Source organism: Bos indicus x Bos taurus, chromosome 18 (genome assembly GCF_003369695.1).
Source record: "Bos indicus x Bos taurus breed Angus x Brahman F1 hybrid chromosome 18, Bos_hybrid_MaternalHap_v2.0, whole genome shotgun sequence".
Classification (NCBI taxonomy): Eukaryota; Metazoa; Chordata; class Mammalia; order Artiodactyla; family Bovidae; genus Bos; species Bos indicus x Bos taurus.
Window position 1 is genome coordinate 12356574 of NC_040093.1, and position 27802 is coordinate 12384375.

At 50.7% G+C, this 27802-nt stretch overlaps 1 protein-coding gene across 1 annotated transcript; it reads left to right on the forward strand.

The window, feature by feature from the left end:
- Nucleotides 1–1346: 1346 nt before the first annotated feature.
- On the forward strand, nucleotides 1347–27802 carry NOVA2 (NOVA alternative splicing regulator 2). Its single transcript, XM_027515404.1, has 4 exons — nucleotides 1347–1506; nucleotides 12031–12174; nucleotides 17299–17465; nucleotides 26356–27802. Exons 1-4 carry the CDS (start codon nucleotides 1422–1424, stop codon nucleotides 27436–27438), a joined length of 1479 nt encoding a protein of 492 aa, XP_027371205.1. The 5' UTR covers nucleotides 1347–1421; the 3' UTR covers nucleotides 27439–27802.

Consider the following 27802-nt stretch of genomic DNA (forward strand, 5'->3'; position numbering starts at 1 on the left):
CTTTGGGCTCTGAAATTAAGCTTGTCCTGTGCTTTAATCCCAGTTTTCCCTCTATCTACCTGTGTGCCCTCGGACAAGACACACTCCAAGTTCCTGGGCCTCCATCTTGTCATCTGAAAATCAGGTTTTCTTAATGCCATGTATAGTAATACTTACTCTTTAAGGGCCAAAACTGTTTCGTTCCCTGTTGTATCCCAGTGTTCGGGACAGTGCCTGGCATTTGGAAGGTTTGTTAAGTGCTACCGACTGAACTGTCAGCTGGGTACTAGGATCAGCGCTCCATGTTTTGAGTCAGGTGTCCATTGAGTCAATTCCCTGAGCCCTTGCAGTTAACTTTGTTGATTCTTCAAGTGAGAGAAGAAAGATTTGAGGAACAATTTCCTGCTGTCAGGGGTGGGAGATATGTGAAGCAGGCTTTCTTATCGCGACCAAGTGATGTCCGGTGACTGAGGCTCAGTTTCCTCATCAGTAAAATGGAGATAACAGGAATACCTCACAGAGTGGGTTGCTGTAAGGTTAAATGTTTGTGACGTGCTTACTGAGAACCGGACCTGGCACACGGTAAGTGCTCAATAAACGCTCATTACGGCGAGGGGTGGGGAACGTGCGAAGGAGCTTAGGGTCCTTACTGTAGCCTGGTCCCTCTAGTGCCTGAGGGGAGGGGCGTGGTCAGCCCAGGGGGCGTGGTCCAGGCTTCAAGGGCAGACCAATGGGGCGCCGAAGGGCGTGGCCCTGACCTGCATGGGCGGGACCTTGCGCTGGTGGGAGGGGCCAGGCCGCTGTGGGAGTCTCCGGGAAGAAGATGCTCGGGCCAGCAACCACCGCCAGCCCAGCCGCTGCTGCCGCCCGCGCTCGCCGCCCCCCGGGTCCCCACTAGCGGCCGCCTCCGCCTCCTACCTCCGGCCCCGTTCCTCCGGCCCCCCGCCCCGGGCAGGGTCTGGGGGGCTCGGCCCTCTGCCCGGGGAGCAAAGAAGGGGGTCCCGTCCCCTCCAGCGGCGTGGCCAGTCCCCGGCCTCTGTGATCTTGCGACAGACCCCACCCCTCAGTTCTCTCTGGGTCCTCTCCGAGACCCCCTTTTCCCTCCTGTCCCGCTCACATCCGCTCTCCGGGCTCTGTCAGCCCCCCAGAACCAGCTCCCTCCCTCCTCCCCTCTCCGGGGTTCCCCCTCCCCCATCCCGCCGCCGCCGCCCCCTCCCCCTCCCACATCCCCTCCCCTCCCCCTCCCCCGTCCCCCCGCCCCCCCCCCCCACCATGAGGATGATGGCCGCCGGCGCGGTGCACGGCCTCTTCACGGCCTCCGCGGCCCCGCAGCCGCCGCCGCCCCCGCCGCCGCCGCCGCCGCAGCCCCAGCCTCCCCAGCAGCCGCCGCCGTCGCCGCCGCAGCCGCCGCAGCAGCAGCAGCCGCCGCCCCAGGCCCCCCCATGGAGCCCGAGGCCCCGGATTCCCGCAAGAGGCCCCTCGAAACGCCCCCCGAGGTGGTCTGCACCAAGCGCAGCAACACGGGAGGTGAGAAGGGGCCGCGGTTCGGCGCGGGGGAACGGGCGGGGGCCTCGCCTTTCTCCACCGCCCTCCCCCGCAAACGGCAGGTGCAAGGGCTCAGGGGAGGGGAAGGGCGCCCCTCCCTAGACTGGAAAGGAGAGGGGAGTTGGGGAGGGAACCGGCCCCCTTCCCCCTCTCGCCGCGGGCCCGGGGCCGGGAGCTTTGTCTGCGATGAGAGGGGCTGAGGGGGAGGGGGTGGTAAGTGTCCTTGGGGGCGCGCAAAGGATGGGGGGCGTGGGTCCCTCCGAGCGGGTGTCTCTGTGTCCTTGAGGGGTGTGTGATGTGACCGTTTCGGGGCAGGGGTGTTCCCAAGCTGGCGTGTCCTGGCGGGGGGAGGGGAAGGAGCTGAGGAGGCCTGTGGACCCGGAGCCTCCCTGGGGATGTCCTGAGCCAGGGTTGCGCCCGAGGGAGGCATGTGTGGGCCACGGGCGGGATTGTGCTGGGGACAAGCTGGGTGGGTGTGTTGGGTGGCATGGGGGAAAGGGTGGGTGTGGAAAGCTCAGTGAGAGAATGTGTGGTTGGGACAGGTGTGTGTGTGTGTTCATGTGTATACGTGTTAGCCCTGTAAGGCCTGGATGTGTGACATTAGGGATCATGGATATGACAGGAAGAAGGGTGTGTGTGTGTGTGTGTGTGTGTGTGTGTGTGTGTAAGAAATGAAAGGGGCTGGGCTTCATGTTTGAGACCCTCGGAAGGGTATGTGTGACAAGTGTGTGCATGTCACCCCAGAGGGGACTGTGGAAGAGTGTGACACATGAGAGAGAGGGTCTGTGTGACATGCAAGGGGGTGTGTGTGGGCTGCCTGCCGAATGGGCCGGCTCTGGGTATGAGCCATGAGAGGCCTTGTGGATGAGAAGAAGGCAGTTCAGTGTGTGTGACACAGGCGTGTCCCGGGTGGGGTGGGACCAGGAGAAGCTGGTGAGGGTATATGACAAGAAAAGAGTGTGGGTGTGACTCCAGAGAGGCTGTGGCTGGGTGTGACACATGGAGGTGTGCAACGGTGACATCAGAGGGGGTGTGTGCAACAGGGAAGGTGGGTGTATGGCGGGGGAGAGGCTGGGTGAAATTCAGGAGGGTGTGTAACAAGGAGAGGGAAGGATGGGGCCCATGTGACAGGGAGCAGGAATGTGTGCATGTGACACCTAAGGGGTGTGAAAAGGGAAGGTCTGTGTGTGACACCTGAGTGTGTATATATGTGTAACAAGGGGTTGTGTGTGAAATGGTTGGTGTGGGGATGATTCTCTGTACGTATGACAAGGGAGAGAGTGTGTGTATGTATGTGCGTGATGGCTGAATGTTTGACAACACATAAAGGGTGTGTTTAGAAGACAAGAGGGACCCTCACAGTGTGTGTGTGAAGAGGTATGTGGACCAGAGAATAAAAGCCGAGCTGGAAACTCTAGGTGTATGTCTGCCCGTGGGGTAGGGTTTGTCAGGGGACTCAGAGAGCCCAGCCTATTAACTCCCCGGAAGGAGGGAGACCCCAGAGCAGACATGCCCCTCCCAGCGGTCACCTTGGCCAAAATCTTAACGCTTCCTCTGGCCTCTTCCTCCGGATGGGAAAGGGGTGGCCTGGGGCAGAGCGAAACTCTTCTAGTGGGTGCGGTGGGGACCTCCCACCTCCTCTCCTTGGATGACGGGGAGCTGAATCTCTTCTTCCCATCCCAGCCCCCTGCCACCCCTGTCCAGGTGAGATAGGAATCGGGGAACCCCTGGCTGCCTTTGAGGGTGTCCAGCAGAAATTGAAGGAAAGGGAAGTTGGGGGAGGGGTGGGAGGGAGTTTCCTGTCCTTCTTCCTGCTCCCCCACCCCCAGCACACGCATGAATGTGTCCCGGCCACTTCCTCGCCTCCTTCCTGCCTCACTGCCATTCCCAGTCCTGGAGAGGGTCTGGGGACCCAGGCGGTCAGTCCTGAGCCCAGTCCGGTGGTCCAGCCCCGCCCCTGCTGGGGGGAGGGAAGAGATCTCATCCCTGTCTTCTCTTAAAGGGGCTGAGATGTTCAAAATCTGAGCAGTCAGAGCAAAACGGCACCATTTAACAGTGATGCTGCCAAGGACAGTAAAGTCCTAGCGTTTGGCACCTACTACGACTCAGGCTCTGAAACATGGAGTAATCTCCCAATTCAATCCTCAGGGGAGATGATTTGAGCTGCTTTTTCAGATGAGGAAAACTGAGGCTCAGCAAAATGAAGCCACTTGCCTGAAGTCACACAGCTCATAAGTGGGGGAACTGGGATCTCTCCAACCCTGGGCTGCCCAGTTCCCATGTGCTCAGCCCTCCTCCAGCAGGGGGGAAACAGATGAAGCCTTAGAGACCCTGTCCTCCCGACTGGTCCACCTCCCGTCTGTTGGCCCAGGGGAAACTGAGGCCAGGAGATACAAAAGGACGGTCCTCCGTTTACAGAAATGCTCAGGGGCAGAGCTGGGCAAGCGTCCAGGACTTTTCATCTCAAAATTGAGGGCTCCTTCCAATAATTCTTTCATGTCTGTGGGATGCTGGGTCAACCTCACTCCTTTTCTGAGCTTCAGTGTCACCATCTGCCAAATGGGGAAATAAAAATAATCAGAATGATGATAGTAGCTACCAATTTTATTGCTTAATACCTTACATGCAGTATTTCATTTAATTCTCCCAACACTCTATGATCTGATGATAATAATAATAGTAAATTGTAACAATGACATTTATGGCGCCACAGTACATCAGAAGTATTATGGAAAACACTTGGCACTCAATCATTTAATAATCCTTACAATTCTGTTATGTTACCCATCTTATAGGTGACACATTGAGGCACAGAGAGGTTAATTAACTTGCCCAAGGTTAGTTAGTGAATAAGAGGCAGAGCCGGGATTTGAACTCGGGAGGCTGGGTCCATTGGATGAGTAGACACTATAGTGAACCCCATTTTCCGTCGAGGAAACTGAGGGTCGGGGGTAAGAAATTTTTGTAGTAAGTCCCAGCAGACTGAACTCCTGCCCATGGGGCCAGCTTAGGGGCTTGTAGAGGAGATGGTGGCTGTTAAAAGCGGCTTCTGGGCACTACGGACAGGCAGGCGTGAACGAGGAGGCTGAGTGGAGGCTCCAGTTGGGAATTCACCAGAGAAACATAGTCCTGGTCTGGTGGCACAGTAACAAAGAATGTCCGCCTTGAGTACAGACGATAACTCTTTTTTTTTTTTTGGCCATACCATGAGGCATGTGGGATCTTGGTTCCCTAACCAGGGATCGAACTCAGACCCTGCCAGTGAAAGCACGGAATCCTAACCACTGGGCCACTAGAGAAGTCCCACAGATGATAATTCTTAAGGTGCCACTGGACTGCCCCCTATACACCTGACTGTATTCCCATCCCTGTCACCCCTACATTTACAGAAACATCAACTCCCCCATACACACGCACACAGACCTCACACCCCAGTCATAGCTGACACCAGCCAGGCCTTGCTCCTGAGATCCTCGATCTTTAACACAGTTATCACCAAGGTTACTAGCCCTAGAGTGAGAGCCTCCGGGGTTCCTCTCGTCACTGCCGTGTGCTTGGTGTGTGACCCTTGGGCACATTCTTTCACTGCTCCGAGCCTCAGTCTCCTCATTTGGAAAATGGGAACTGTAATATCCACCTCTACCACTCCAGGCTGTCGTGTGGGTTCAGTGAGATTGTGTATGTGGGTTCAGTGCCGTTGTGTGAATTCAGCAAGATGCTTGATACACAGTATCAGGTCTGGCAGACTGAGTAAGCTCTCAATAAACAATAGCCATCGTTATTATTATTACTGCTCTGGAGAATGTCACGTTCCTGATTCACCATCCACTGGTGATTTGCCCAAAGGAAATCACGCCCTGTCCATCTATCTGTCGGAGAGAGTGTCACAGCTCAAAGACAGCATCGCACCTCTCAGCATCTCATCCCTTCAGAAGCATGTCTTGGTTGTATTATATCTCTCGCAAGGACGGGCAGCACCATCATTCACAGAAAGACATCACCCACCAATGTCCCGCCCCTCCTCAGTGGTACCGACCACACCCCAGCATCTTTTCCACCACCAGCTTTTCCTCACACACTCCAGTGACAATATCAGCATCCCACCCCAGCCTCCTCAGACCTCACAGAACACATTGATGCTTCCACCCCTACCCCCACACAAGAGCAGGTACCATAAGTACAACACCCCTACTTTGGTTCCCCCCAAACATACAGTCGCCAAAAACCCCACCTCTGCTGCATTCACTTCTGTCCTACCTGTGTAGTGAACAGCCCTGTCCTGCATCCATACCATCTTTCCGTGTCAATGCTGAGTAAAAAGTGCCACTCTTGGGAATTCCCTGGTGGTCCAGTGGTTAGGAATCTGTGCTTTCACTGCCAAGGGCGTGGGTTCAATCCCTGGTCAGGGGACTAAGATCCTACAAGCCATACAACACAGCCAAAAAAATACAGAAAAAGAGGGCCACTCTCCCCATACATAGCACCCCAAATGTCTTGGGTAAGTCAACATTATTTATGGAGGTAGAGGAGTATTGGTTCCTTGTTGGAAGCCTTTATAAGCTTTTCTGAGGATCAGGTACATGGGAGTGGAGGAGACCAGAAACCCAGAATGACTAGAAGAAGGAAAGACAGCCCGATCCCAAGGTGGAAATATTGAAACTGCAGTAGAGGGGAACCAGGAGAGCTGAAATTGGCATCTTTAGTCGCCGTCCTGTGTAGAGGGAGCAACTATCTGGACCCCAAGGGAAAAGCTTAAGGGGGTTGGGGAACGGTGGGTGGGTGGAAAGTTCTGGCATTTTGCTTCAGTAGAAAGAACTTTTTCACAGGCAGAACCTTGGTGGTTCAAACAGGGTGGGATATGTGAGATCCAGGGGCTTCTGGGTTCAGCTGATGTCTCGTGTCTGCCCTTTGCTTTGAGGCAGGCTGGTAGATAGAAGCCTGGCTCCTTCCTGGAGGAGGTGAGCGTCCCACGATGGGAAATGAAGAAGAATCTGAAGAGCACTAGAGCAGACTGTGGGCTGCCATGGGAACTCCAGGACCTTAGAATTCTGAGCTTCTACAGGTGGGAGGTCTCGGCTGGTCACTCTCTGTAGGACCCTGATCTCTGAGGAGGGGCCTCCAAACTTCCACTAGTCTCATATAGGGACCACCAGGCACCCACAAGGTGGTTTAAGCAGGGATTCCGTGGACAGACTTTTTCAGGGGAATCATTTTGGGTTTAGATGAATGTGCTTTGGGAGGAAAAAAATATAACCAGTCCTTCAAACTCTATTAGCAATAATTTTTTTCAATGTCCTCTTTAAATAGATGCATTTACATTTTAAGAGGGAAGGGACTTAAAAGGCATGGACTGTCTGTCTTGTTCTCTGCTATGTCCCCAGGATCTAAAACAAGGCCTGGCACGTAGTGGATGCTCAGGAAGGATTTGTTGGAGGGAGGGAGGGAGAAAGGAAGGGAGGGAGAGAAAGAGCAAGGAAATAATAGTACAGAGGGATGTAACAATTCAGGAAGAGAGGTAGATGCTGGAAGGCGAGTGGAAGCAGAGCCTAGTTTCTTATCAATGAGAACACGTTCCTCCTCCAAAAAGCAGGGAGAAGCCTGAGGAGAGGTGATGAAGGAAGTGGCATCCCCTCATCCTTCTATTTCCTAACAAAACCCAAACCTTCGAGGCGCATTTCTACATTGATAGAGCACTTAGTGTGTGCCAGATGCTGTGATAAGAGCTTTGCCTGTGTTCATGAAATAGGTAATAGTAAAAATGATGATTATGATGATGATGACACCTGACATTTCTAAAGTGGTCTACGTGCCTGAGACCATCCTAAGTACTCCACGAATGAGCATTGAATGAATGACAGTTAACCCCAGAAGACAGCGCTATCCTGTCCCCATTTTAGAGATGAAAAAAACAGAGGCCCAAAGAAGTGAGGTGACTCACCCAAGGCCACACCACCCGTCAGTGACAGAAGTCGGCGCTCAGTTGAGGGCTGTTTCTGTCATTTCATTCAGGGCTTCTCAGACGAAACCTGAGGAAGTGTGAGCGAGGGGAGTGAGGGGGTCCCCAGTTTTCTGTGGAACAGTCTTCAAGAGGGAAGGTGAGGAAGTGGCCCTGGCTGGAGAAAAGATGGGGAATGAAATCAAAGAAGGAAAGAGGATGGAGTTCTTGTGAGAAACCCTCCCCGTGCTTCTAAACCTGCCAAAGATGGAGAACTGGCCCCATCTCTGTGTCAGGTTGAGGGGCAGGGCAGGCAAGGGGCCACCTCTGTGAGCTCAGGGAAGGAAGTCATTTGTTGGGGGGGTGCTTAGGAAGATGGATGGAGAGGCACCCTGGGGGGCTAATTACCTAATAGGCTTAATGATCTGATTAGGCACATTTAAGAGGATTGCCTTGGGCTAAAGGAAACCCCTTAATTCTGGACCTCCTTCCCTTGCCTGAAAAGCCACATCTAGCCCCTCGCCCCCATGGCTCCGTGTTCACACAGCAGGGAACCCAGAATTTTCTTTCTCCTTTTTTTTTTTTTTGGTCATGCCGTGCAACAATGCACGAGTTCTTATTTCCCAGACCAAGGATCAAACCTGTGCCCCCTTCCGTGGAAATAGAGAGTCCTAACCAGTGGACCACCAGGGAATTGCGGGGAACCCAGAACTTTCAATCTTAAGGGACCAAGTGGAGATGGGCAGGGCTCCCAGCCCCCAGGACCCTGCCCCATGCTTCTAACAGAGCAGTTTCTCTTTTATCTGCTCTGGATGTTGGAGTTTCACTGGAGATGTTGAAACTACATTTCCGTCGCTTAAAAGAAAAAGTTGAAAGCCACTGGGGGATGATGTTCCGAGACCTTAAGCTTCGGAAACCAAATGGCCTGGCTTGTCCCTTCTCTTTCCCAGGATTTGTGTGAGCTCAGTCGCATCTCACTGTTTGCAGCCCTGTGGACTATAGCGCACCAAGCTCCTCTACCCATGAAGTTTTCCAGGCAAGAATACTGTAGTGGGGTGTCGTTTTTTCTTCCAGGGGGTTTTCCTGACCCAGAGATTGAACCTGTGTCTCTTGCATCTCCTGCATTGGCAGCAGATTCTTTACCACTTGTGTTAACAGGGAAGCCCTTCCCAAGGTTTATTATATGCCTACTATGGGCTGGGTGCTTTGTGAGTTCCTGGACATGAGGAAGAGCTTCAGTGACGTGGCCCACACTGGACCATGGTACATCCTTCTGAAGCCTTGAAACAGAGATCCATCCCCTCCCTAGGGTTCCAGGGAAAGTTCCAAGATGGGACATTTGAGGGGAGACTTGAAGCACAAAAGGAATTCTCTGGGGGAGGGGCATTCTTTGTGACCCTGCAGACTGTAGCCCACCAGTCTCCTCTGTCCATGGAATTCTTCAGACAAGAATACTGTAGCAGGTTGCCATTTCCTCCTCCAGGGAATCTTCCCAACCCAGGGACGAACCCGTGTCTCCTGTGCCTCCTGCACTGGCAGGTGGATTCTTTACCACTGAGCCACCTGGGGGAGCGGAGTTCTAGGCAAAGAGAATGTGCAAAGGCCCTGAGATGGGAGGGAGAAGGGAAGTTTGAGGAGCAAAAAGGAAGGTGGATCTAGTGTGCCAGGATAAAGATAAGAATGTGAAGCTGGAAAACAGGGCGGGGCCAAATCACAAATCAGACTTAGAAGGTTCCTGACTTTTTCCCTGGGAGGACACGGGGGCAACAGTTTGATTAGAAGATTGCAGAGGTTAGGCAGTTGCCTTGAGACTGCATTAACAAAGCGCTTTGCACATGACCAAGAAAATTGGTTTATAACAAAGAATGACCAAAGCCTTATTAAGGACTCTTGGTGCCGCCTCCCACCTCAGGGTCTTGGAGACTGTCCTGGTGCATACTGGTCTTCAGCTGCCAGCAGGGAAAAGTGTTAAGCATGGGTGGACCAAGAATGAATCAGAATTGCATTTGAATCTCAACCCAGCAACTGTCTTGGTGCCCTTGGGCTGGTACCTTAACTTCTTTGTGCCCCTCTGTGTCTCCGTTTCCCCTTATGTAAAAATGGAGGGGACTTCCCTGGCGGTCCAGTGGTTAAGAATTAGCCTTCTAATGGAGGGGGTGTGGGTTCAATTCCTGGTTGGGGAGCTAAACCAGGGAAAAAACAAACTTAAAGTGGAAACAGTATTGTAACAAATTCTATGAAGACCTTAAAAAATGGCCCATATCAAAACATAAAAATAAAAAATAAGTAAAACATAATAATAAAAAAAATAATAGAGAAGGAAATGGCAACACACTCCAGTATTCTTGCCTGGGATATGCCATGGACAGAGGAGCCTGGCAGGCTTCAGTCCATGGGGTCACAAAGAGTCCGACTCCACTTAGTGACTAAACAAAAACATATATATAAACTATGTTGCAATGAGGGAGCTTCCCCGGTAGCTCAGCTGGTAAAGAATCCACCTGCAATGCAGGAGACCCCAGTCCGATTCAGATTCCTGGGTTGGGAAGATCTCCTAGAGAAGGGATAGGCTACCCACTCCAGTGTTCTTGGGCTTCCCTGGTGGCTCAGACAGTAAAGAATCTGTCTGCACTGTGGTAGACCTGGGTTTGATCCCTGGGTTGGAAAGATTCCCTGGAGGAGGGTATGGCAACCCACTCCAGTATTCTTGCCTGGAGATTCCCCATGGACCGAGGAGCCTGGCGGGCTTCATGGGGTTGCAAAGAGTCAGACACGACTGAGCAACTAAGCACATGTTGCAATGGAAAAATTAAAAAAATAAATAAAATGGAGCGCATTTTCCCTCCCTCACTGGGAGGTTGTGAGGAATGGGTGAGATCAAGCTGGCAAAGCTCTCAACACAGCACCAGGTCAGTAATGAGTGTCAGAGCCTCTCCAGAGTCCAGCCTTCTGCTCCCCTCCCGCCTCATTGCTTCTACCAGTCAGACCACCGTCACTTCCTGCCTGGACTATTGCAGTTGCTTCTTTACTGGGGTCTTCCACCTGTGCTTGTCACAGTCTGCTCCCTTCATGGGCCTCAGGGGGATCTTTTTAAAACCTAAGACATCACACATGGGGCTTCCCTGGTGGCTCAGCGGTAAAGAATCTGCCTGCAATGCAGGAGACTTGCAGGAGACGCGGGTTTGATCCCTGGGTTGGGAAGATTGCCTGGAGAAGAAAATGGCAACCCACTCCAGTACTCTTGCCTAGAAAATCCCATGGACAGAGGAGCCTGATGGGCTATGGTCCACGGAGTCACGAAAGAGTCGGACACAACTGAACTCCTCTGCTCAGAGCCTTCCCGAAGCTCCCGTCTCACCTGGAAGAAAAACCACCTTGGTCCACAAGCTTGAACACCCCACCACCATCCCCACCTCTCTCAGCCCTCATTTCCTCCCCGTCCTGTCTCACTCAGCCCCAGCCACACTAGACATCTCACCCTCACAGCCCAGGCACACCATCACCCCAGGGCCTTTGCACTTGCCCTTCCTCCACATGGCCACGTGGTTCTGGTCTGTTCCCTCCTCCACAGACGGGGAAACAGTGTATTTTAATGGTTCAGAGCAGGGACTCTGGAGCCAGGTGGGACTCAAATCTCAGCTCTACCACTTCCCAGGTGGCACTACCCAGGCGGTACCTGATGGGTACCCAGATGTTGCTAATGGTAATGAATCCACCTGCCAGTGCAGGAGATGCAAGAGATGTGAGTTCGATCCCTGGGTTGGGAAGATCCCCTGGAGGAGGGCATGGCAACCCACTCCAGTATTCTTGCCTGGAGAATCCCATGGACAGAGGAGCCTGGCAGGCTACAGTCCACGGGGTCGCAAAGAGTCGGACACAACTGAAGCGACTGAGCACACACGTGACACCATCTACTAGCTGTGTGAGTGGGAGAAATCCCTTCACCTTTGTTTCCTCGTCTCTGGAACGTTTTTGGTTTTTTTTTTAAGTACCTCCCTCTTAGCATCAGTGTGAAAATGATATTTGTAAATTACTCGGAACAGAGTCTAGTATGTATTAGGTACTATGGAAGTGTCTGTTCAACAAAGAATGCTGTATCCTTGGGATGGGCTTTCCTAGCCACCGGATCTGACAGTCCAGCACCCCATCCTCTTTCTTGCCTCTTTTTGTTTCCTCGGTACTTACCGCCATCCGACAACATGAAATGCACTGTCTTGTCTCCCCTGCTCTAGAAGAATGTGTGCTCTTGGCTGAATCACTAAAACTCTTTTGACCTTATTTGCGAAATCAGGGATCTTTGTCTGTTTTCTTCATGGCTGTTTCTCTAGAATAGTGCCAAGCACAGAGCAGGTGCTCAGGAATTCTTGGTGGAATGACTGAATGAATGAGTGAATGAGGATCATTACGTGTATTGTTTCCCTATTGCTGTTCTCTTGAGTCCTTGCTCCTGTATGTTACTGTGATCACAGTGGGTTTTCCAGCCCAGCCCATGCCAGTGCCTCCTAGGAGGTACTATCCAAAGGTGAAGACCCCTCTCTCCTGACTCCCCTCCCTGCTGTGTGCCCCTGCAGAGGAAGGTGAATACTTCCTGAAGGTGCTGATCCCCAGCTACGCTGCGGGCTCTATCATCGGCAAGGGTGGGCAGACCATCGTGCAGCTGCAGAAGGAGACGGGAGCCACCATCAAGCTCTCCAAGTCCAAAGACTTCTATCCGGGTGAGCCCCAACCCCGGGGCACGCTTGCTCCAGCCTCCCATCCCTCCCATCTGGGCCCTCCAGGAGTGGGGAAGGCTCCCCTAGGGGCAGTGAGAGTGGTAGGGGGCCTCTCCTCCTCCCCCTAAGGGGACTGAGCAGCCCTGGGCCCCAGGGGCCAGGCCTGAGCAGATGGGGGTGGGGGCAGGGCAAGACAATGGACTGCTGCATATTCATGAGCTCATTTGCATGATGTGGCAGATGTACCCATTCCCACACACCTGCCCCGTTGGGTCTGTTGGAGGAGCTGGGGGGGGTGGCCAAGGAGACAGGTGTTGGGGTGTCCCTCAAGGCTTGGGAGTTCAGCCATCCGTGTTACACAGACCCTCAGTCTTTCCCTTTGGATTTCTCTGTCACCCCATCTCACCCGATCTGAGTCACACTGGTTCTCCATCTGTGTGGTTCTTTCCATGTCTCTCATTCTGTCTCTGTCATCTTTCTTTCTTGCCCGTTGGCTGAGCCACACGGCATGTGGGATCTTAGTTCCCCAACCACGGGTGGAAGCCGCGCCTCCTGCATTGGAAGCGCGGGGTCTTGACCACTGGGCCACCAGGGCAGTCCCTTTCCCATTGTTTCTGACTTTCTCATCTCTTGTTCCCTGAGTCTCCACTCCCATCGGCTTCTCTCTGTCTCCCCATGCCCTCTTTCTCCTCTGCCTCTCTGGTTCCCTTTGGAGGTCCCCCATCTCTGTTCTCTTAGCCGCCCAGCCGGTCTGTCCGTCTCTGCTTCTCCCTTTCTGTCACCTCCTCTTCCCTTCCCTTTCTGTCATCCCATCTCTCTCCCCATATTTTCCTTTTCCTCTACCTCTTAGTCTCACTTTTTTTTCTCCAACTATGTGTTTCCAGTCACCCATTCAACCAGTATTTAGTTGCACCCCTCAATGGGTTCATTCTCTGCAGGGGGTTGCTCCTCATTTCTTTCACACCTGCTTGCCCATCTCTCCCCTTACAGTCCTCTTTTTCTCCTAAGTCTCAGCTTCCTCGTTTCTTTTTTCCTCTCTCTCCACAATCAGCCCATTTTCTGCCTCTTCTCCAGCTCTATCTCAATTCCTCCAATCATAAATTGTCCAGGCCCCTCCCCTCTCGCTAATCCCCCTCAATATCTCTCACCCCCTTCATAATTCTCTCCCAAGACCAATGCCTGAGCTTCAACATCTAGGAATCCAGGGAAGGTCCCCTGAATTGCGTCTTTGGTCCAGCGCTGGTTCTAGTTCATCCTTAATCCCCTTGGATTTTTTAGGTCAAACACCAGAGCTGAAGCCCAGGGTCAGGACAATTTCATATTCTCTCTCCCTGTCTCTCTGTCTCCTCTCTCCACCCCGCCCTCTGCCTCCCATCTCACTAAGCAGCTTTGGCAAGAGGTTTAGAGAACAGTCCAGGGAACCTGGCTCAACCCCCTTTTCTCTTCCACCCTGGCCCAGTTTTCCCCTCACCCTTCTAGCCCACAAGGTACAGATGAGACCTCTGCTTAGGACACCCATCCAAGGACACTTGGTTCCTTGCCCCTGGATCTCATTCTGTGACATAACATACGTCATCCCCTCCCAACACAGTGACACGCCCCACTGGCCAGGAAGCTGAGAACCCCAAAGGATGGGCCAGTCATTGACTCGCTCCTGGGCCAGATACTGTTCAAACAAGCACCGTGAGCTAAGCATCTCTCCCCAGCCCCTGGATGTGCAGCCAGTCCTGCTCCCCACCCCCACCCCCATTGGGAACTTCCAGGTCATACAGCATGTGCTGGCTCCTGGCTCAGAGATGCAGGAATAGCCCTACATCCCAGTCCTATCCCTGGGACTTCCCAGGACCCAGAGGAACATAGGAAATGGAGATGCTACTGCTCTCACATGTGTTTCTCTGCTTCTGGTTGATACCCTCCATTCATTCATATTCTCTGAGCATCTTCTCCAGGTCAGCCCCATGCCAGACAGAGATGGGGACACAGCAGTGACTGAGACACCCCAGCTTAACCCTCATGGATCTCACATCCCAGTAGGGAAGATAAACTGAATACCAATCATGACTTAGGGTGGTCAGGGCTGGGACGGGGGAAGCCCAAAGAATGGAGAGAGCCCAGACAGAGCACCTGACCCAGACTGAGATGATCAGGAAGGGCTTCCTGGAGGAGGAAGCCAGAATAATAAAAGAGTGGGCTAGGTAAAGAGCAGTAAAGTGTGATGAGGGGAGATGAAAGAGCATGTTCAAAGGCTGTGGGGTGGGGGTTAGTTGTTCAGTGTGGCAGGTGAGAAATGACAATGGAGAAATTGAAAGGGTCCTCTGGGCCTAGTTAGCTCACACACACACACACGCACACACACACGTATGTCTGCACTTATGTATCTACTCCATGAAACAAAAATCTGTGTGGCCCTTAACCCAAAACGGGGGGCAGAACACACGAAGGGTGCCCCCTCCTTGGTACAGGAACCCCCAAGCTCCAGATTCAAGTCTTCCGAGTCATACATGAAGAAACTTAGACCCTGAAGGAAGCAGGTACCTGCCCCAAGCCGCGCAGTCTTCTGTGTCGCTTACCCAGACCTCTCCTGATTCTAAAATTCCTTCAGATTTTAAACAACTGCCTGGAGCCCTGGACCCTAACCCCAGAAGAAAAACAGATACAGACACTTTTTTTTTTTAATGTATTGATTTATCACATCTTTGTGGCCGAGTTTAACATCTTATGTATTCTTTTTTACCATCAAAAATACAAAAGCAAAATTGCAATCATTGTATGCCTCCCCCCAACACATACACACGCACAGACTCCACCCACACCAAGTTTAGCACCGGGTGGCTAAATGTTTAAAAGCCCAGACTTGAAGCCAGACCCATGGGTTCAAAACCCTGATTTTTCACTACTGGCTGAATGAATTTGGACAAAACCCAGGTGCCTTAATGTCCTTAGCAATAAATCAAGAATAATAATATCACCTGCCTCATATATTAAAGTGAACAAATATATATATATATACATATAAAGTGCTTAGAATGATGCCCAGCAATTGGTGTTATGTAAGCACCAGCTGTTATTATTAGATATTCTTTCAGGGTTTAACTGAGTCCCCCAAAGCCCCTGTGGATCCTGGTTAAGAATTACAAGGGGGTGTGAGATCACAGACTCCCTGAGCTGGAAGGAAGCCTCACAGAGATGGAGAGCAGGGCCACTTCAGCCAGGCTCTCCCTGGGGCCACCCCACCCCCCAAGTTCCCACCCTGACCCACACCCTTTCCTATTTACACCCAGACGGAGGCAGCCTATGCGCTGACTCACGCTTGGCTCAGACCAAGCCATTGTTCTGGGGTGGAGGGGAGTAAGAGTGAGGAACAGAGGCCCAGAGGACATGGAGGATGTCAGCTACACCAGTGACCCAGGACGGGGACACCCAGACACATGGTGAGACTGGCATGCCAGGCTGAGCGACGGCAAGCGAGGGATTGGGGTGTAACACCAGCATGCTGCATTGGTATACCCACAGGACACTGGACACTCACCCCCAAGTGTCCCAGACATGCAGGCACATGGAGCCTGGTGCACTCAGGACCCAATTTAGATCCAGGGAGCTAACTGGTCCTGCAAACGGAGTCCTTCCCAGGGAGACACACACACCACACCTAGCTTGCCTGTATCATCCAGGCACTCACAGCTTCACCCCAGCCAGTCCTGGTGGAGTCTTCTTTGTCTGGCTGTAATTCAGACCCTCACACATACACACAAATACATGAATTCTCCAAATATCAATTCTTACATACTGACATCTGGGTCTGCCTGTCGGTTTCTTTCTCTTCCTCATGTTCACCCTCATCATTCACAGTGTCTTGCCTGTTACTTGTACATGCGCCTTTGCACGTATATATGCAGTCCACACACCATTTGTCCAGGTAGTCTTTTGAACACCCAGAGGTGTCCGGATATCTTTTTCCCTTACGTAAACACACACACACACAGACACGCACACACACAGGCGCACTGTCATACAATCTCCAAGTGCTATGCATTTATCGTACAACGTCAATGCCACTTCCTTGGATTCTTTGTTTCTTACTCTCAAACCCTCGTGCACACCCAGCTCAGTCTTATAAATAGTGTACATAACCTTGAACATCACAGCGACATCCAAAGTCTTTCCCCCACACAAACGTCTTTACTGATATCACTATGTCATGCAGTCTGTTTGTATCCTGGTCTCTCCTGCTCTTTCTTTTACACACATACACAGATATTTGAGCCAGTCCTGCCCAAGAAAATACAGGCACACACACACACACACACCACTCACCCAAACAGCCTCACAGATGTATTTGCATTGGTCAGTGTCACCCAGAGTCTCTCTCTCATACGTATATATCCCAACATCACCTAGAGTTAGCACCTCTTCTCTCTGCTACCCATCCCAGTACACACACACACACACGCACACACACACACACACACCCCAAGGATGCCCAGGTCAGAACCGCCACAAATATCTGGAGAATCGCCAGCAGAGGCACCCTGCCGTCCTTTCTGCATCCCCATCTCCACTCTTCCATGAGTTGTCTTTGACCCACTCTGCTCTCCCCTCTCCCCACCCTTGCCCTCCCCCACCCCTCAGCCCTCCATCTGGTGGGTCCAGGCAGGCACTCAGGCCTCTCTGCTGTCTCCCCCATCCCCCAGCCCTTCCCCATCCTCTCCAAAAGCCCAGAGGCCGTCGCTGCAGGCTTTCAGGGGTTGCCAAGGCAACGGGGCCTCGTCCCTCATCCCCCTGGGGGTGGGCTGAGGACCCGGCCAGCCACACCGATAAGGGGGTTCCAGTTACTGTGGCAACCGTTGCAGGCCTGAGCTCTCGGCTTCTAGAAGGTGGCGGGGCGGGGGGGGGGGGCAGTGAGTGAATGGTTGCCAAAGCAACCGAGAGCCAGCAAGGACTGGGAAGAGGCAGCTGAGCCCTGTCTCCCTTGCCCAGGGCTGTTGTGGGCATAGCAAAGCACTTAAGCATCATTCTTCCATTCCCTGGGTTTGTTTTAAGGGAGGGAGAGGAAGTGAAGATAATAAAACAGGAATTCCACTCACTCTCCTTCTGATGAGTGTGACCCCTCTCTTCCTTGCTCAACAGGAACCACAGAGAGAGTTTGCCTGGTACAGGGCACAGCAGAGGCCTTGAATGCTGTGCACAGCTTTATTGCCGAGAAGGTCCGAGAAATCCCACAAGCAATGACCAAGCCTGAGGTGGTCAATATCCTTCAACCCCAAACCACAATGAATCCTGACAGAGCCAAGCAGGTTAGCAGGGATAGAGGCTGGGTTTTCGTAAAGCCGGTGGGATTTGAGAGAAAGCACTTCTTCCATGTAACCGGATTGTGATGAGGGTTCAATGGCATGGTGGTGGTGTTCTGGCTGTTAAGTCCTGTCCGATTCTTTGCAACCCCATGGACTGTAGCCCGTCAGGCTCCTCTGTCCAGGAGATTTCCCAGGCAAGAATATCAAAGTGAGTTGCCATTTCTTCTCCAGGGATCTTCCCGATCCAGAGATTGAACCTGCATCTCCTATTTGGCAGGCCGATTCTTTACCACTGAGCCACCTGGGAAGCCTGCTTCAATGGCATAATAGCTAAAAAACATTTGTCAATCAAATACACAGTAGTGGTTCATAAAGAGAGCCTAAGGACGCCAGACCTCTTATTGGAGTGATTTGATTCAGAGGGAGAATGAAGGTCTGGGAGAATCTGACCGAGAGCCCCTTATTTATCCCTCCCTCCTAGGATTCACCAGATCCCCTTCTCTCTTCCACCTCATCCCATTGTCTCTCAAAACCACCTGCTTCCCACTTCCTGTTCTCACCGGAAGTAACCACCCCACCCATAGGCAACACAGCACTAGTACCTGCTCTGTTCATAGCTACTGGATAGGAGTTTAGCCACCATTTTGGGAAAATGGTGCTTCCTTAGGAAGCGAGGAGGCGGGTCTTTCTCCTACACAGCCCTCTTGAGGAGGGATGGAAGGAGGGCAGAGCCTTTCGGTTGCCTGCATTATCAGAAGCCGTGGTGTAGGGATGTGGCAAGAGTGGATCAATTGCTTCCTGGGCCTCGCGGGACTGTGCACACCGGGCAGCTGGGCTTCCTGTAAAGCCCCTGGCAACATGGCCCTGACTGGGTAGGGGGCCGAGCAGAAGCAGAGCTCGGGGTTGGCGGCGGTAAACTCCCCATTTGCTCTCCCTCTCTCCACTCCCGTATACGTGTGCACACAATGCAAAAGGGCAGAAGCCCTGAGCAGGCGGACAGGCCACTTGTGAGGGTTCCTGAACAGACGTCTGCCTGGAAGCAAAGATAAGAGAGAGAGCCTCGGTAAAAGGAATCTGGGATTCCTGGGAAATCCTATTACCCTGAGATGGGAGAGACCACGGGTCTGAGTTTCTACGAGTTCGTGGGGAAACGGTGGGCAGCAAACCCTGGTAGAATACTGCGGATCAGAGTGATCCCCCCAAAACCTGCGAGTTTGAGGCTTGGAGCGCGGCTGCTGTCCTTGGTGCTGAAGCAACTCCGCCCCTCGCTCCCAGCCGGCCCTTTCCTAAATCCCTTCCCACCAGCAGGCCACAGCTTCCCCACAGTTTGCAAGGAAGCAAAGGTACTGCCTCTTCTCTCCGGCTTCGTCGTGGCCACTAGGGGCTCAGGGTTCATCAAAAGTTTGTACATGTTGCAGGGAAAATGGGGTCAGCACCTGACCCTGAGCGTCTTACTCCACTCCCTAAGCCACAGGAACTCTGAAATAGTGGAGTCTAACAGTTATAGAACCAGGATTTTTTTCTCTGCCTTGTTACTCAGGGGCTTCAAAGAATGAAAGAGATAATGGCTAAAGGTTCAGACTCTGGAGTCAGATGTTGAGTTGAACTCTATTCTGATAGTTCCTACCTGCAGGACCTTGAGCAAGTGACTTGATTTCTCCATGTAAAATGAGATTCATAATGGTACCTATTTAAGGGTAGTGGCTAGTGTTTATTAATGTTTGAAATGTTTGCTATTGTTGTTACTATGAGATTTTTGAGTCAGGAGGCAAGTCTGTTCCCTTTTTGCCTTGGACTTGCTGTGTTGCCCTGTGTCTTATTCCATTATGTATGCTCAGCTTCCCTTTCTTTACAGTGGGGAAGCGGGGTCAAACTGGGGATTATAAATTGAAATGCTTCTGGAATTCAGAAAGGGAACATAAAGGACTGAGGATGTACCCTTATCATAGAGGTATCATGGTATCCCTAAAGTGGGTAGTTTCTGCTCAGCTCCACTTGATTCTTACCCTTTGGGAATGAGGATGGAGCATTATTGGGTTGACCCAAAAGTTTGTTCGAGTTTTCCTATAACATCTTCTACATTTTTCAAATGAAGTCAAACATATCTGAAATCAACTGATTTTTCAAGGTTGGCTCAGTTTTTAAAACACTATGTGGCTGTGGGCTGGCTGTGGCCTGAGCACCACCAGTTTGCCACCTCTGGGTTAGACGGGTGGTTCTCAGCCCTGGCTGGTATCTGAATCATCTAGGTTAACACACAGATGCCTGAGTCCCAGCCTGGGACCACTGAATCCAAATTTCTGGGGAGAAGTCCTGGGAATCTGAACTTGAACTCTGGCCTGAGGTCAGATCCTGGCTTTACTAGTCACTATCTGTGTGACCTTAAGCAAGTTATTTAACTTCTCTGTGCCTCCCTTTCCCAATCTATGTGTTAGTCACTCAGCTGTATCTGACTTTTTGTGACCCCATGGACCGTAACCCACCAGGCTCCTCTGTCCATGGGATTTCCCAAGCAAGAATCCTGGAGTGGGTTGTCATTTCCTTCTCCAGGAGATCTTCCCGACCCAGGGATCAAACCTGGGTCTTCTGCATTGTGGGCAGATTCTTTACCATCTGAACCACCCAATCTATAAAATGTGCTAATAATAGTACCTACTTTATACAGTTGTTAGTGGCTGCTGCTGCTGCTGTTATTGTTACTGTTGTTTTTAAATCTCCAGACTTGCAAACATCTGAGGCAGATGGTCTCTGAGGTCCTTCTGGCTCTGAGACACTTACAATTCTACGGCTCTGTGATTCCAAGATTCGAGGAATATATTATTCTAACATTCTACTGTTCTAACATTCAGGATTCTATAGAACTGCATCTGCAGATCTAAGGTGCTGTGGTCTTGCAATCTGGGCCTATTGTGAGGACAGCTACTGTTTTCTGAGGGCTTCCCTGTGCCAACCACCATGGAATAACCTTAGTCATTGAATATCCGCAAGACCTGAATAGAGCAGCTGTGGTAATGTCAATGTCAACAGTGAGGAAACGGAGGCACAGAGAGGTGAAGGCTTTTGCTTTCACCATTCCTTGGTGGGCACAGTTTCTTGGATGGAAAGTTTTGATCCTTCTCCTGTTGCTCTGCAATGCTGTATCACATACTAAATCCCTCTTTACTCTTAGGCCTGGTTTTGCACATTCTTCTGTTCTATCCCCTTGACTTGTCAGACTTCTCTTTTTCCAGTGATCTCTTTAAAATCTGTATTGAGAGATAATCCACATACTGTAGAGTTCACCATTTTAAAGTGTTTAATTCAGTGGTTTCAGTATAATCACAAAGTCATGTGTTGATCAACACTGTCTAATTTCAAAACATTTTCACCACCCCCAAAAAAGCCCCATACCCATTAATAGTCATTTTCTATTCCCCAATGCCTCTGCCCCAGCCCCTTTCACCAGTGATCTGCTTTTAGTGCCTATAGATTTGCCTATTCTGAATAGCTTATGTAAATTGAAAGATACATAATGATATATAATGTGGCACGCTGAGTCGTGCTTTCCTTCCCCTAACATAATGTCATTAAGATTCATCCATACTGTGCGTGCATGCATGCTAAGTCGCTTCAGTCGTGTCCTACTCTTTGTGATCCTATGGACTGTAGCCCGCCAGGCTCCTCTGTTCATGGGGATTCTTCAGGCAAGAATACTAGAGTGAGTTGCCATTCCCTCCTCCAGGGGATCTTTCTGACCAGGGATCAAACCCACAACTCCTATATCTCCTGCATTGATGGCAGGTTCTTTACCACTAGGGCCACCTGGGAAGCTCAAATCCTTACTGTGGTGTGTATCAAAACTTCATTCCTTTCTGTGGCCAAATAGTACTTCATTGTATGGATGTACCACATTTTGTTTATTTATTCATCAATTGATAGAAATGTAGGATGTTTCTACTTTTTAGCTATTAAGAATTATGCTGCTAATGAACAAATGTGTGGAAATTTTTTTCAGTCCTCTTGGGTAAATACGTAGGGTGGAATTTCTGGGTCATATGATAAAACCTACGTTTAACTTTTTGAAGAACTGCAAGACTGTTTTCCTAGGTGGCTGTGCCACAGATGTGGGATTTAAATACAGGTCTGCCCCTGGGGATAACAATCATTGCATGTGTACATTCACCCACCCTTGGTTAAGTATGTGCCAGGCATTTGTTTAGGCACTGAGAACCCAGCAGTAAGCAATAAAGACAAAAATTTCTACCCTTGTGGACCTTAAATTCTCCCCTGGGAAATCAGAAAAGAAGCAAATAAATAAAATGTATAGGATGTCAGAGAGGGAAAAGTACTATGAAGACAAGATGGAGAAAAAGGAAAAGAAGTATGGGTACCTTTTTTCTCTTTATATTTGGAAAATGTTTAAAGAACAGTATGACGAACTCCCTATACACTGCACTTAGACTCACCAATTATTAACATTTGCTTTATCTCTACACACAGACACACAGACATACACATTGACTTTGGGGTTCTTTTTGTTGTTGATCAATTTGACTTTTTTTTTTTTGGCTGAACTGAGAGGCATGCAGGATCTTAGTTCCCCAACCAGGGATCAAACCTGTGCCCCCTGTATTGGAAGCATGCAGTCTTAACCACTGGACCACCAGGGAAGTCCCTGTTGTTGATCTATTTGAAAATAAGTTGTAGATCTTATGACTCTTCACCCCTAAATACTTCAGTGTCTAGCTCCCCAAAACAAAGATAGTCTCCTATATTATTATATTACTTTTATCACACTTACAAAAATTAACACTGGATTCATAATATTGCTAAATAAAAAGTCCGCGTTCAGATTGTCGAAAATGTCTTTTACATGTATACAGTATTTTTATTAAAGATTCAGTCAATGTTCATGCGCTGCATTTGGCTGTTATACCTCCTTAATCGCTTTTAATCTAGCATAATCTAGGATATATTTTTGAAGGCAGAGCCAACAAAATTGCTGATTGGATGTTGAAAGGGAGGGAAAGGGAGGACTCCAAAAGGAAAGGGAGGAAGGAGGAAAGAGAGGACTCCAAAAGGTTGGGACCAAGTAGTGGTAGCACGCATTTTCCGTGTGCTGAAATGAAGAAGACTGTGGCAGAAACACAGTTGAGGAGGAAGGTGAGTTTCGTTTTGGACTTTTGAGGGATCCACTCAACATCATATGAGAGATGTGAAATTAGCAGTTACGAATCTGAAGGTATCCATGATGGAGACGTAAAATAAACACACATGAATGAGCTTTGATAATCTGGGTGGGCAGGGAAGGGCTTTCTGGGGAGGGTGCATCTGTGCAATGAATGAAGAGAGTGGGAAGCCCTCTTTTCCGAGGAAAAGCACTCCAGGTAAGGGAACAGCGGTGCAAAGGCCCTGAGTCTGGGCACAGCTGGGCCAGTTGGAGGGACTGCAGGGAGTCTGGTGTGTCTGCAACGAAGTTAGCGAGAGGGAGGAAAGACTGAAGTCAGAGAGATCAACAGGGAGCACAGTATGTAGAGCATCAGTTCTCAGCCCTGTTTGATTGTTTGAAGGACCCAATGTCCGCTTTCTCCTGGATATATTAGGTTGGCCAAAAAGTTCGTTTGGGTTTTTCCATTGCATTTTATGGAAAACCTGGAACGAACTTATTGGCCAACCCAATATTTTACCATGCCCACTTTACTCTCTGAAATTATATATACAATGAGCCTATTTATATAAAGAGAAAGCATATCTATATCTCTAAGATCTTTAACACTTGTATTGAGATATAATCCACAAAAATACGTTGGACCCATTTAAAGTATGCAATTCAGTGGCTTTATTGTATTCAGAGTCGGGCATCCATCACCGCAATCAATTTTAGAAGTTTCATTTCCTCAAAAGGAAATCTTGATCCCTTTAGCCACCACCCCTCAATCCTCCTAGCTCTTCCCCACCCCAGCCCTAAGCCACCACTAATCTCCTTTGTCTCTATAGATTTGCCTGTTCTGAACATTCATATAAGTGGAATTATACAATATATGGTCTTCTGTGCCTGGTTTTGTTCACACAGCATAACATTTTCTAGGCTCATCCATGTTGTAGCAAGCATCAGTCCTTCAACTGGTTTAAATTGACTGTTATTTTCCATTGTACAGATGTACATTTCCTATATCCCTAAATATTTTTTCCTAAAGGAGAAATGAAAGGAAGGTGATTTGTTATAAAATGAGTTTTAATATGGTGGCTCAGACAGTAAAAAATCCACCTGCAATGCAGGAGACCTGGGTTTGATCCCTGGGTGGGGAAGATCCCTGGAGAAGGGAATGGCAACTCCAATATTCTTGCCTGGAGAATTCCATGGACAGAGGCGCCTGGTGGGCTACAGTCCATGGGGTTGCAGAGACTCAGATATGACTGAGCAGCTAACACTTAACAAGATGAATTTTAATATGTAAATGCTCAGGCAGGGCCACAGTAGAAGAAATAACGAAATAGCTGCTCACACCTAACATGGCCTGAGTGACACAGCAAGAAACACGGTGATCCAGAGCGTAGTAACGGAGATTTAAATGATACAGATGGCGTTACTACCAATGTCATGGTTTGTTTTTTTTTTTTTAATTGAAGTATAGTTGATTTACATTGTTATGTTAATTTCTGCTCTATGGCAGAATGATTCAGTTATTCATATATATATACCTTCTTTTTCATATTATTTTCCATTATGGTTTATCACAGAGTATTGAATATAGTTCCCTGTGCTATTCAGTAGGAACTTGTTGTTTATCCGTTCTATATATAATAGTTTGCATGATGTCATAGTTTTCTAAAATGATGAATGACTCTTGGTAAATTCAGAACAAAACAAAATACAGCCTTATCTTGACTTACTGATACTGTAGTTACATTCCTGAAAATTTCAATAGATCTTAAAACTGTGGAAAAGAAAAAACTACTTGGTACTTAACATGTAGCATGAAGTTCAGTTCTGGGTTGGGAGATTTATAAACAGGCTTTTCACCAACATGAATGTCCAGGGGGACATTCAAAAGTCATATAGAACCTGTGACAGTTCTTCATTTCGAGGAACTGACTCTCACATTACTGTGTGCAAACATCTTTGGGCCTGCCCACTGAATGCCCGCATCTGCCCCCAGTTGTTTGGGCAACCAAAACCACTCCCACAATTTCCCAGACACCACTGGGGTCAGGTTTAGGGGTTAAAACAAAGAGGCAGAGATGAGAGCTTCCAAGGATTGAACCCACAGGTCTGGGGGGATGTGAGAAGCACTGGAAAGGAGAAGCACTGTAGAAATGCTCTGGGAGATGTGAAAGGAGACATTTGGTTTCGAAATATACCCACTGGTGTTAAGATTGATCCTATTTGTAGCTGCAAAGGATGGGCTGCTCTACAGCTGAGAAGGGGGACCATCATATAACATGACCAGTTTTCTCCATCTTCTCTGATGTAAGCTTTGTTACCTTCATTTCACAGATAAGACAACTGTATAAGATTGCTAAGGCTGTAATAACAAGGTTCCACGAAGTAGGTGGCTTAAACAACAGAATTCATTCTCTCACGATTCTGGGGGCTAGAATTCTGAGCTGTAGGTGTTGGCAGTGTTGGTTTCTTCTGAGGCCTCTGTCTTTGACTTGTGAATGGCTTTTTATTCTCTCTCTCTCCCTTTTTTTTTTTTTTTTTGCCATACCTCATGGCTTGCAGGATCTCAGTTCCCCAGCCATGGATTGAACCTGGGCCATGGCAATGAAAGCCCAGAGGGCCTTGGCAGTGAAAGCCAGGAATTCTAACCACTAGGCCACCAGAGAACTCCTCCTGTCTTCACATGGCCCTCCCCCTTTGTGTGTCTGTGTCCTAGTCTCTTCTTATAAGGACACCAACCATATTGGATTAGGGTCCATCCTAATGACCTCTCTTAACCTTCAAGGCCTGTTTAAAGACCCCATCTCCAAATCCAGTCATATTCTGAGGTACTAGGGGTTAGGACTTCAAGAGGTGAATTAGGATCGATGGGAGCAACAATTCAATCCATAACAACAGAAAGGTTAATCCAGGTGACCACATCATGGGGTGGAAAGCACAATGGAACAGTAATCCATGAGGCTGCACTTCAGTTCCTTCCGGGTAACCTTGGGGCAAGTCCCTTCACCTCTTAGGCCTCAGGTGGCTCATCTGTAAAGTGAAACTAATGATGCCCTTTCTGAGGCTGGGAGTCAGAGTACTTAATGATATAGAAGGACATGGGCACCAATGCAAGCTTGGGGCGGGGTCCTGGTGGGTTCCCACTTGGTCAGCCATTAAACTTTTAGGTGCTGGATGTAAGGAGGACCCAGGGGTCCCAAGGACAGGGTGGCTGAGAGGCTACCGAGGGGAGTTGGAGTACTAGCTCCTTTTTTCTTTTAACTAATAAATATGGAAATATTTCAGTATTTCTGCACTATTATTTTTACTTATTTTCTTTTAGCTGTGCTCCACAGTGTGCAGGATCTTAGTTCCTCCATCACTAATCAAACCTGTACCCCCTGCAGTGGAAGTGCAGAGTCCTAACCATGGACCACCAAGAAAGTCAATATTTCTAACCAAGGACTTCCCTGGTGGTCTAGGGTTAAGAATCCATGCTTCCACTGGAGGGGACACAAGTCCGATTCCTGATGGAGGAGCTAAGATCCTGTATGCTGTGTGGCCAAAAAAATAAATTTGAATTAAAAAAAATTTTTTTCCTAACCCGTAGGACCATACTGGTGCATATCCAGGGGGCTTGCTGGGTCTGATTTTGGACACTTGAGAGCCAGGGGTGGGAAGTACCTTGAGACGGCCAGTCTTAGACGAATATTGCCATTCAGTCTTCGATGACCCCGCCCCTAAAGACCCTCCCTCTGGCTCCCCACGCAGGCCAAGCTGATCGTCCCCAACAGCACGGCGGGTCTGATCATCGGCAAGGGGGGCGCGACCGTGAAGGCCGTGATGGAACAGTCGGGGGCTTGGGTGCAGCTGTCCCAGAAGCCGGAGGGCATCAACCTGCAGGAGCGCGTGGTGACGGTCAGCGGCGAACCTGAGCAGGTGCACAAGGCCGTGAGCGCCATAGTGCAGAAGGTACAGGAAGATCCCCAGAGCAGCAGCTGCCTGAATATCAGCTACGCCAACGTGGCTGGGCCAGTGGCCAACTCCAACCCCACCGGCTCGCCGTACGCCAGCCCCGCCGACGTGCTGCCTGCCGCCGCCGCCGCCTCGGCCGCCGCCGCCTCGGGCCTGCTTGGCCCGGCGGGGTTGGCGGGCGTGGGGGCCTTTCCGGCCGCTCTGCCTGCCTTCTCGGGCACCGACCTGCTGGCCATCAGCACGGCACTCAACACGCTGGCCAGTTACGGCTACAACACCAACTCCCTCGGCCTGGGGCTCAACTCGGCCGCAGCCTCCGGGGTCCTGGCCGCCGTGGCCGCCGGTGCCAACCCTGCCGCCGCCGCGGCCGCCAACCTCCTGGCGTCCTACGCCGGTGAAGCAGGGGCCGGGCCAGCCGGAGGGGCTGCTCCGCCTCCACCGCCGCCGCCGGGAGCCCTGGGGTCCTTCGCTTTGGCCGCGGCCGCCAACGGCTACCTCGGGGCCGGGGCGGGCGGTGGGGCCGGTGGAGGGGGCGGCCCGCTGGTGGCCGCTGCGGCCGCAGCGGGGGCGGCTGGGGGCTTCCTGACGGCGGAGAAGTTAGCCGCCGAGAGTGCCAAGGAGCTGGTGGAGATTGCGGTGCCTGAGAACCTGGTGGGAGCCATCCTGGGCAAGGGGGGCAAGACGTTGGTGGAGTACCAGGAGCTGACAGGCGCCCGCATCCAGATCTCCAAGAAGGGCGAGTTCCTGCCAGGCACGCGGAACCGGCGGGTCACCATCACGGGCAGCCCCGCGGCCACGCAAGCCGCTCAATACCTCATCAGCCAGCGGGTCACCTACGAGCAGGGAGTGAGGGCCTCAAACCCCCAGAAAGTGGGATGAGGCCTGCGGTGTGTGCTCCCACCTGGCTCCCTGCCCCTCCTCCTCCTCCTCTTCCTTCTCCTCCTCCCCCTCCCCATCTCCTGACCTCAGCTCGGTATAGTCCTGCTCCTCTTGGGATGGGGCTGGGGTAGGCCTGACTGCACTCCCCCCCACCCCTTTTCTGGTAGTCATAGGCAGGATTGAGTGATGGCTGGGGATGAGGCCAAGAAGCTCCCTCCCCAGCCCTGAACTGACCCCTTCTTTCCTTCCTCCCTATGCTTGACTGGGCCTGACCCTCCTCTCCCAGGGCCCAGGTCTGTGTGATATCTGTATATATTGCATTTTGTTGATTTTAATAGAAAACAAAGCGTTATTTTCTCTTTTC

Bases quoted from the DNA above. Each gene is read 5' to 3' on its own strand.
- NOVA2 (XM_027515404.1), top strand. From the start codon at position 1,422: ATGGAGCCCGAGGCCCCGGATTCCCGCAAGAGGCCCCTCGAAACGCCC. The intron at 1,507-12,030 runs GTGAGAAGGGGC...GTGCCCCTGCAG, and splicing joins CAAGCGCAGCAACACGGGAG to AGGAAGGTGAATACTTCCTG. The intron at 12,175-17,298 runs GTGAGCCCCAAC...CTTGCTCAACAG, and splicing joins GTCCAAAGACTTCTATCCGG to GAACCACAGAGAGAGTTTGC.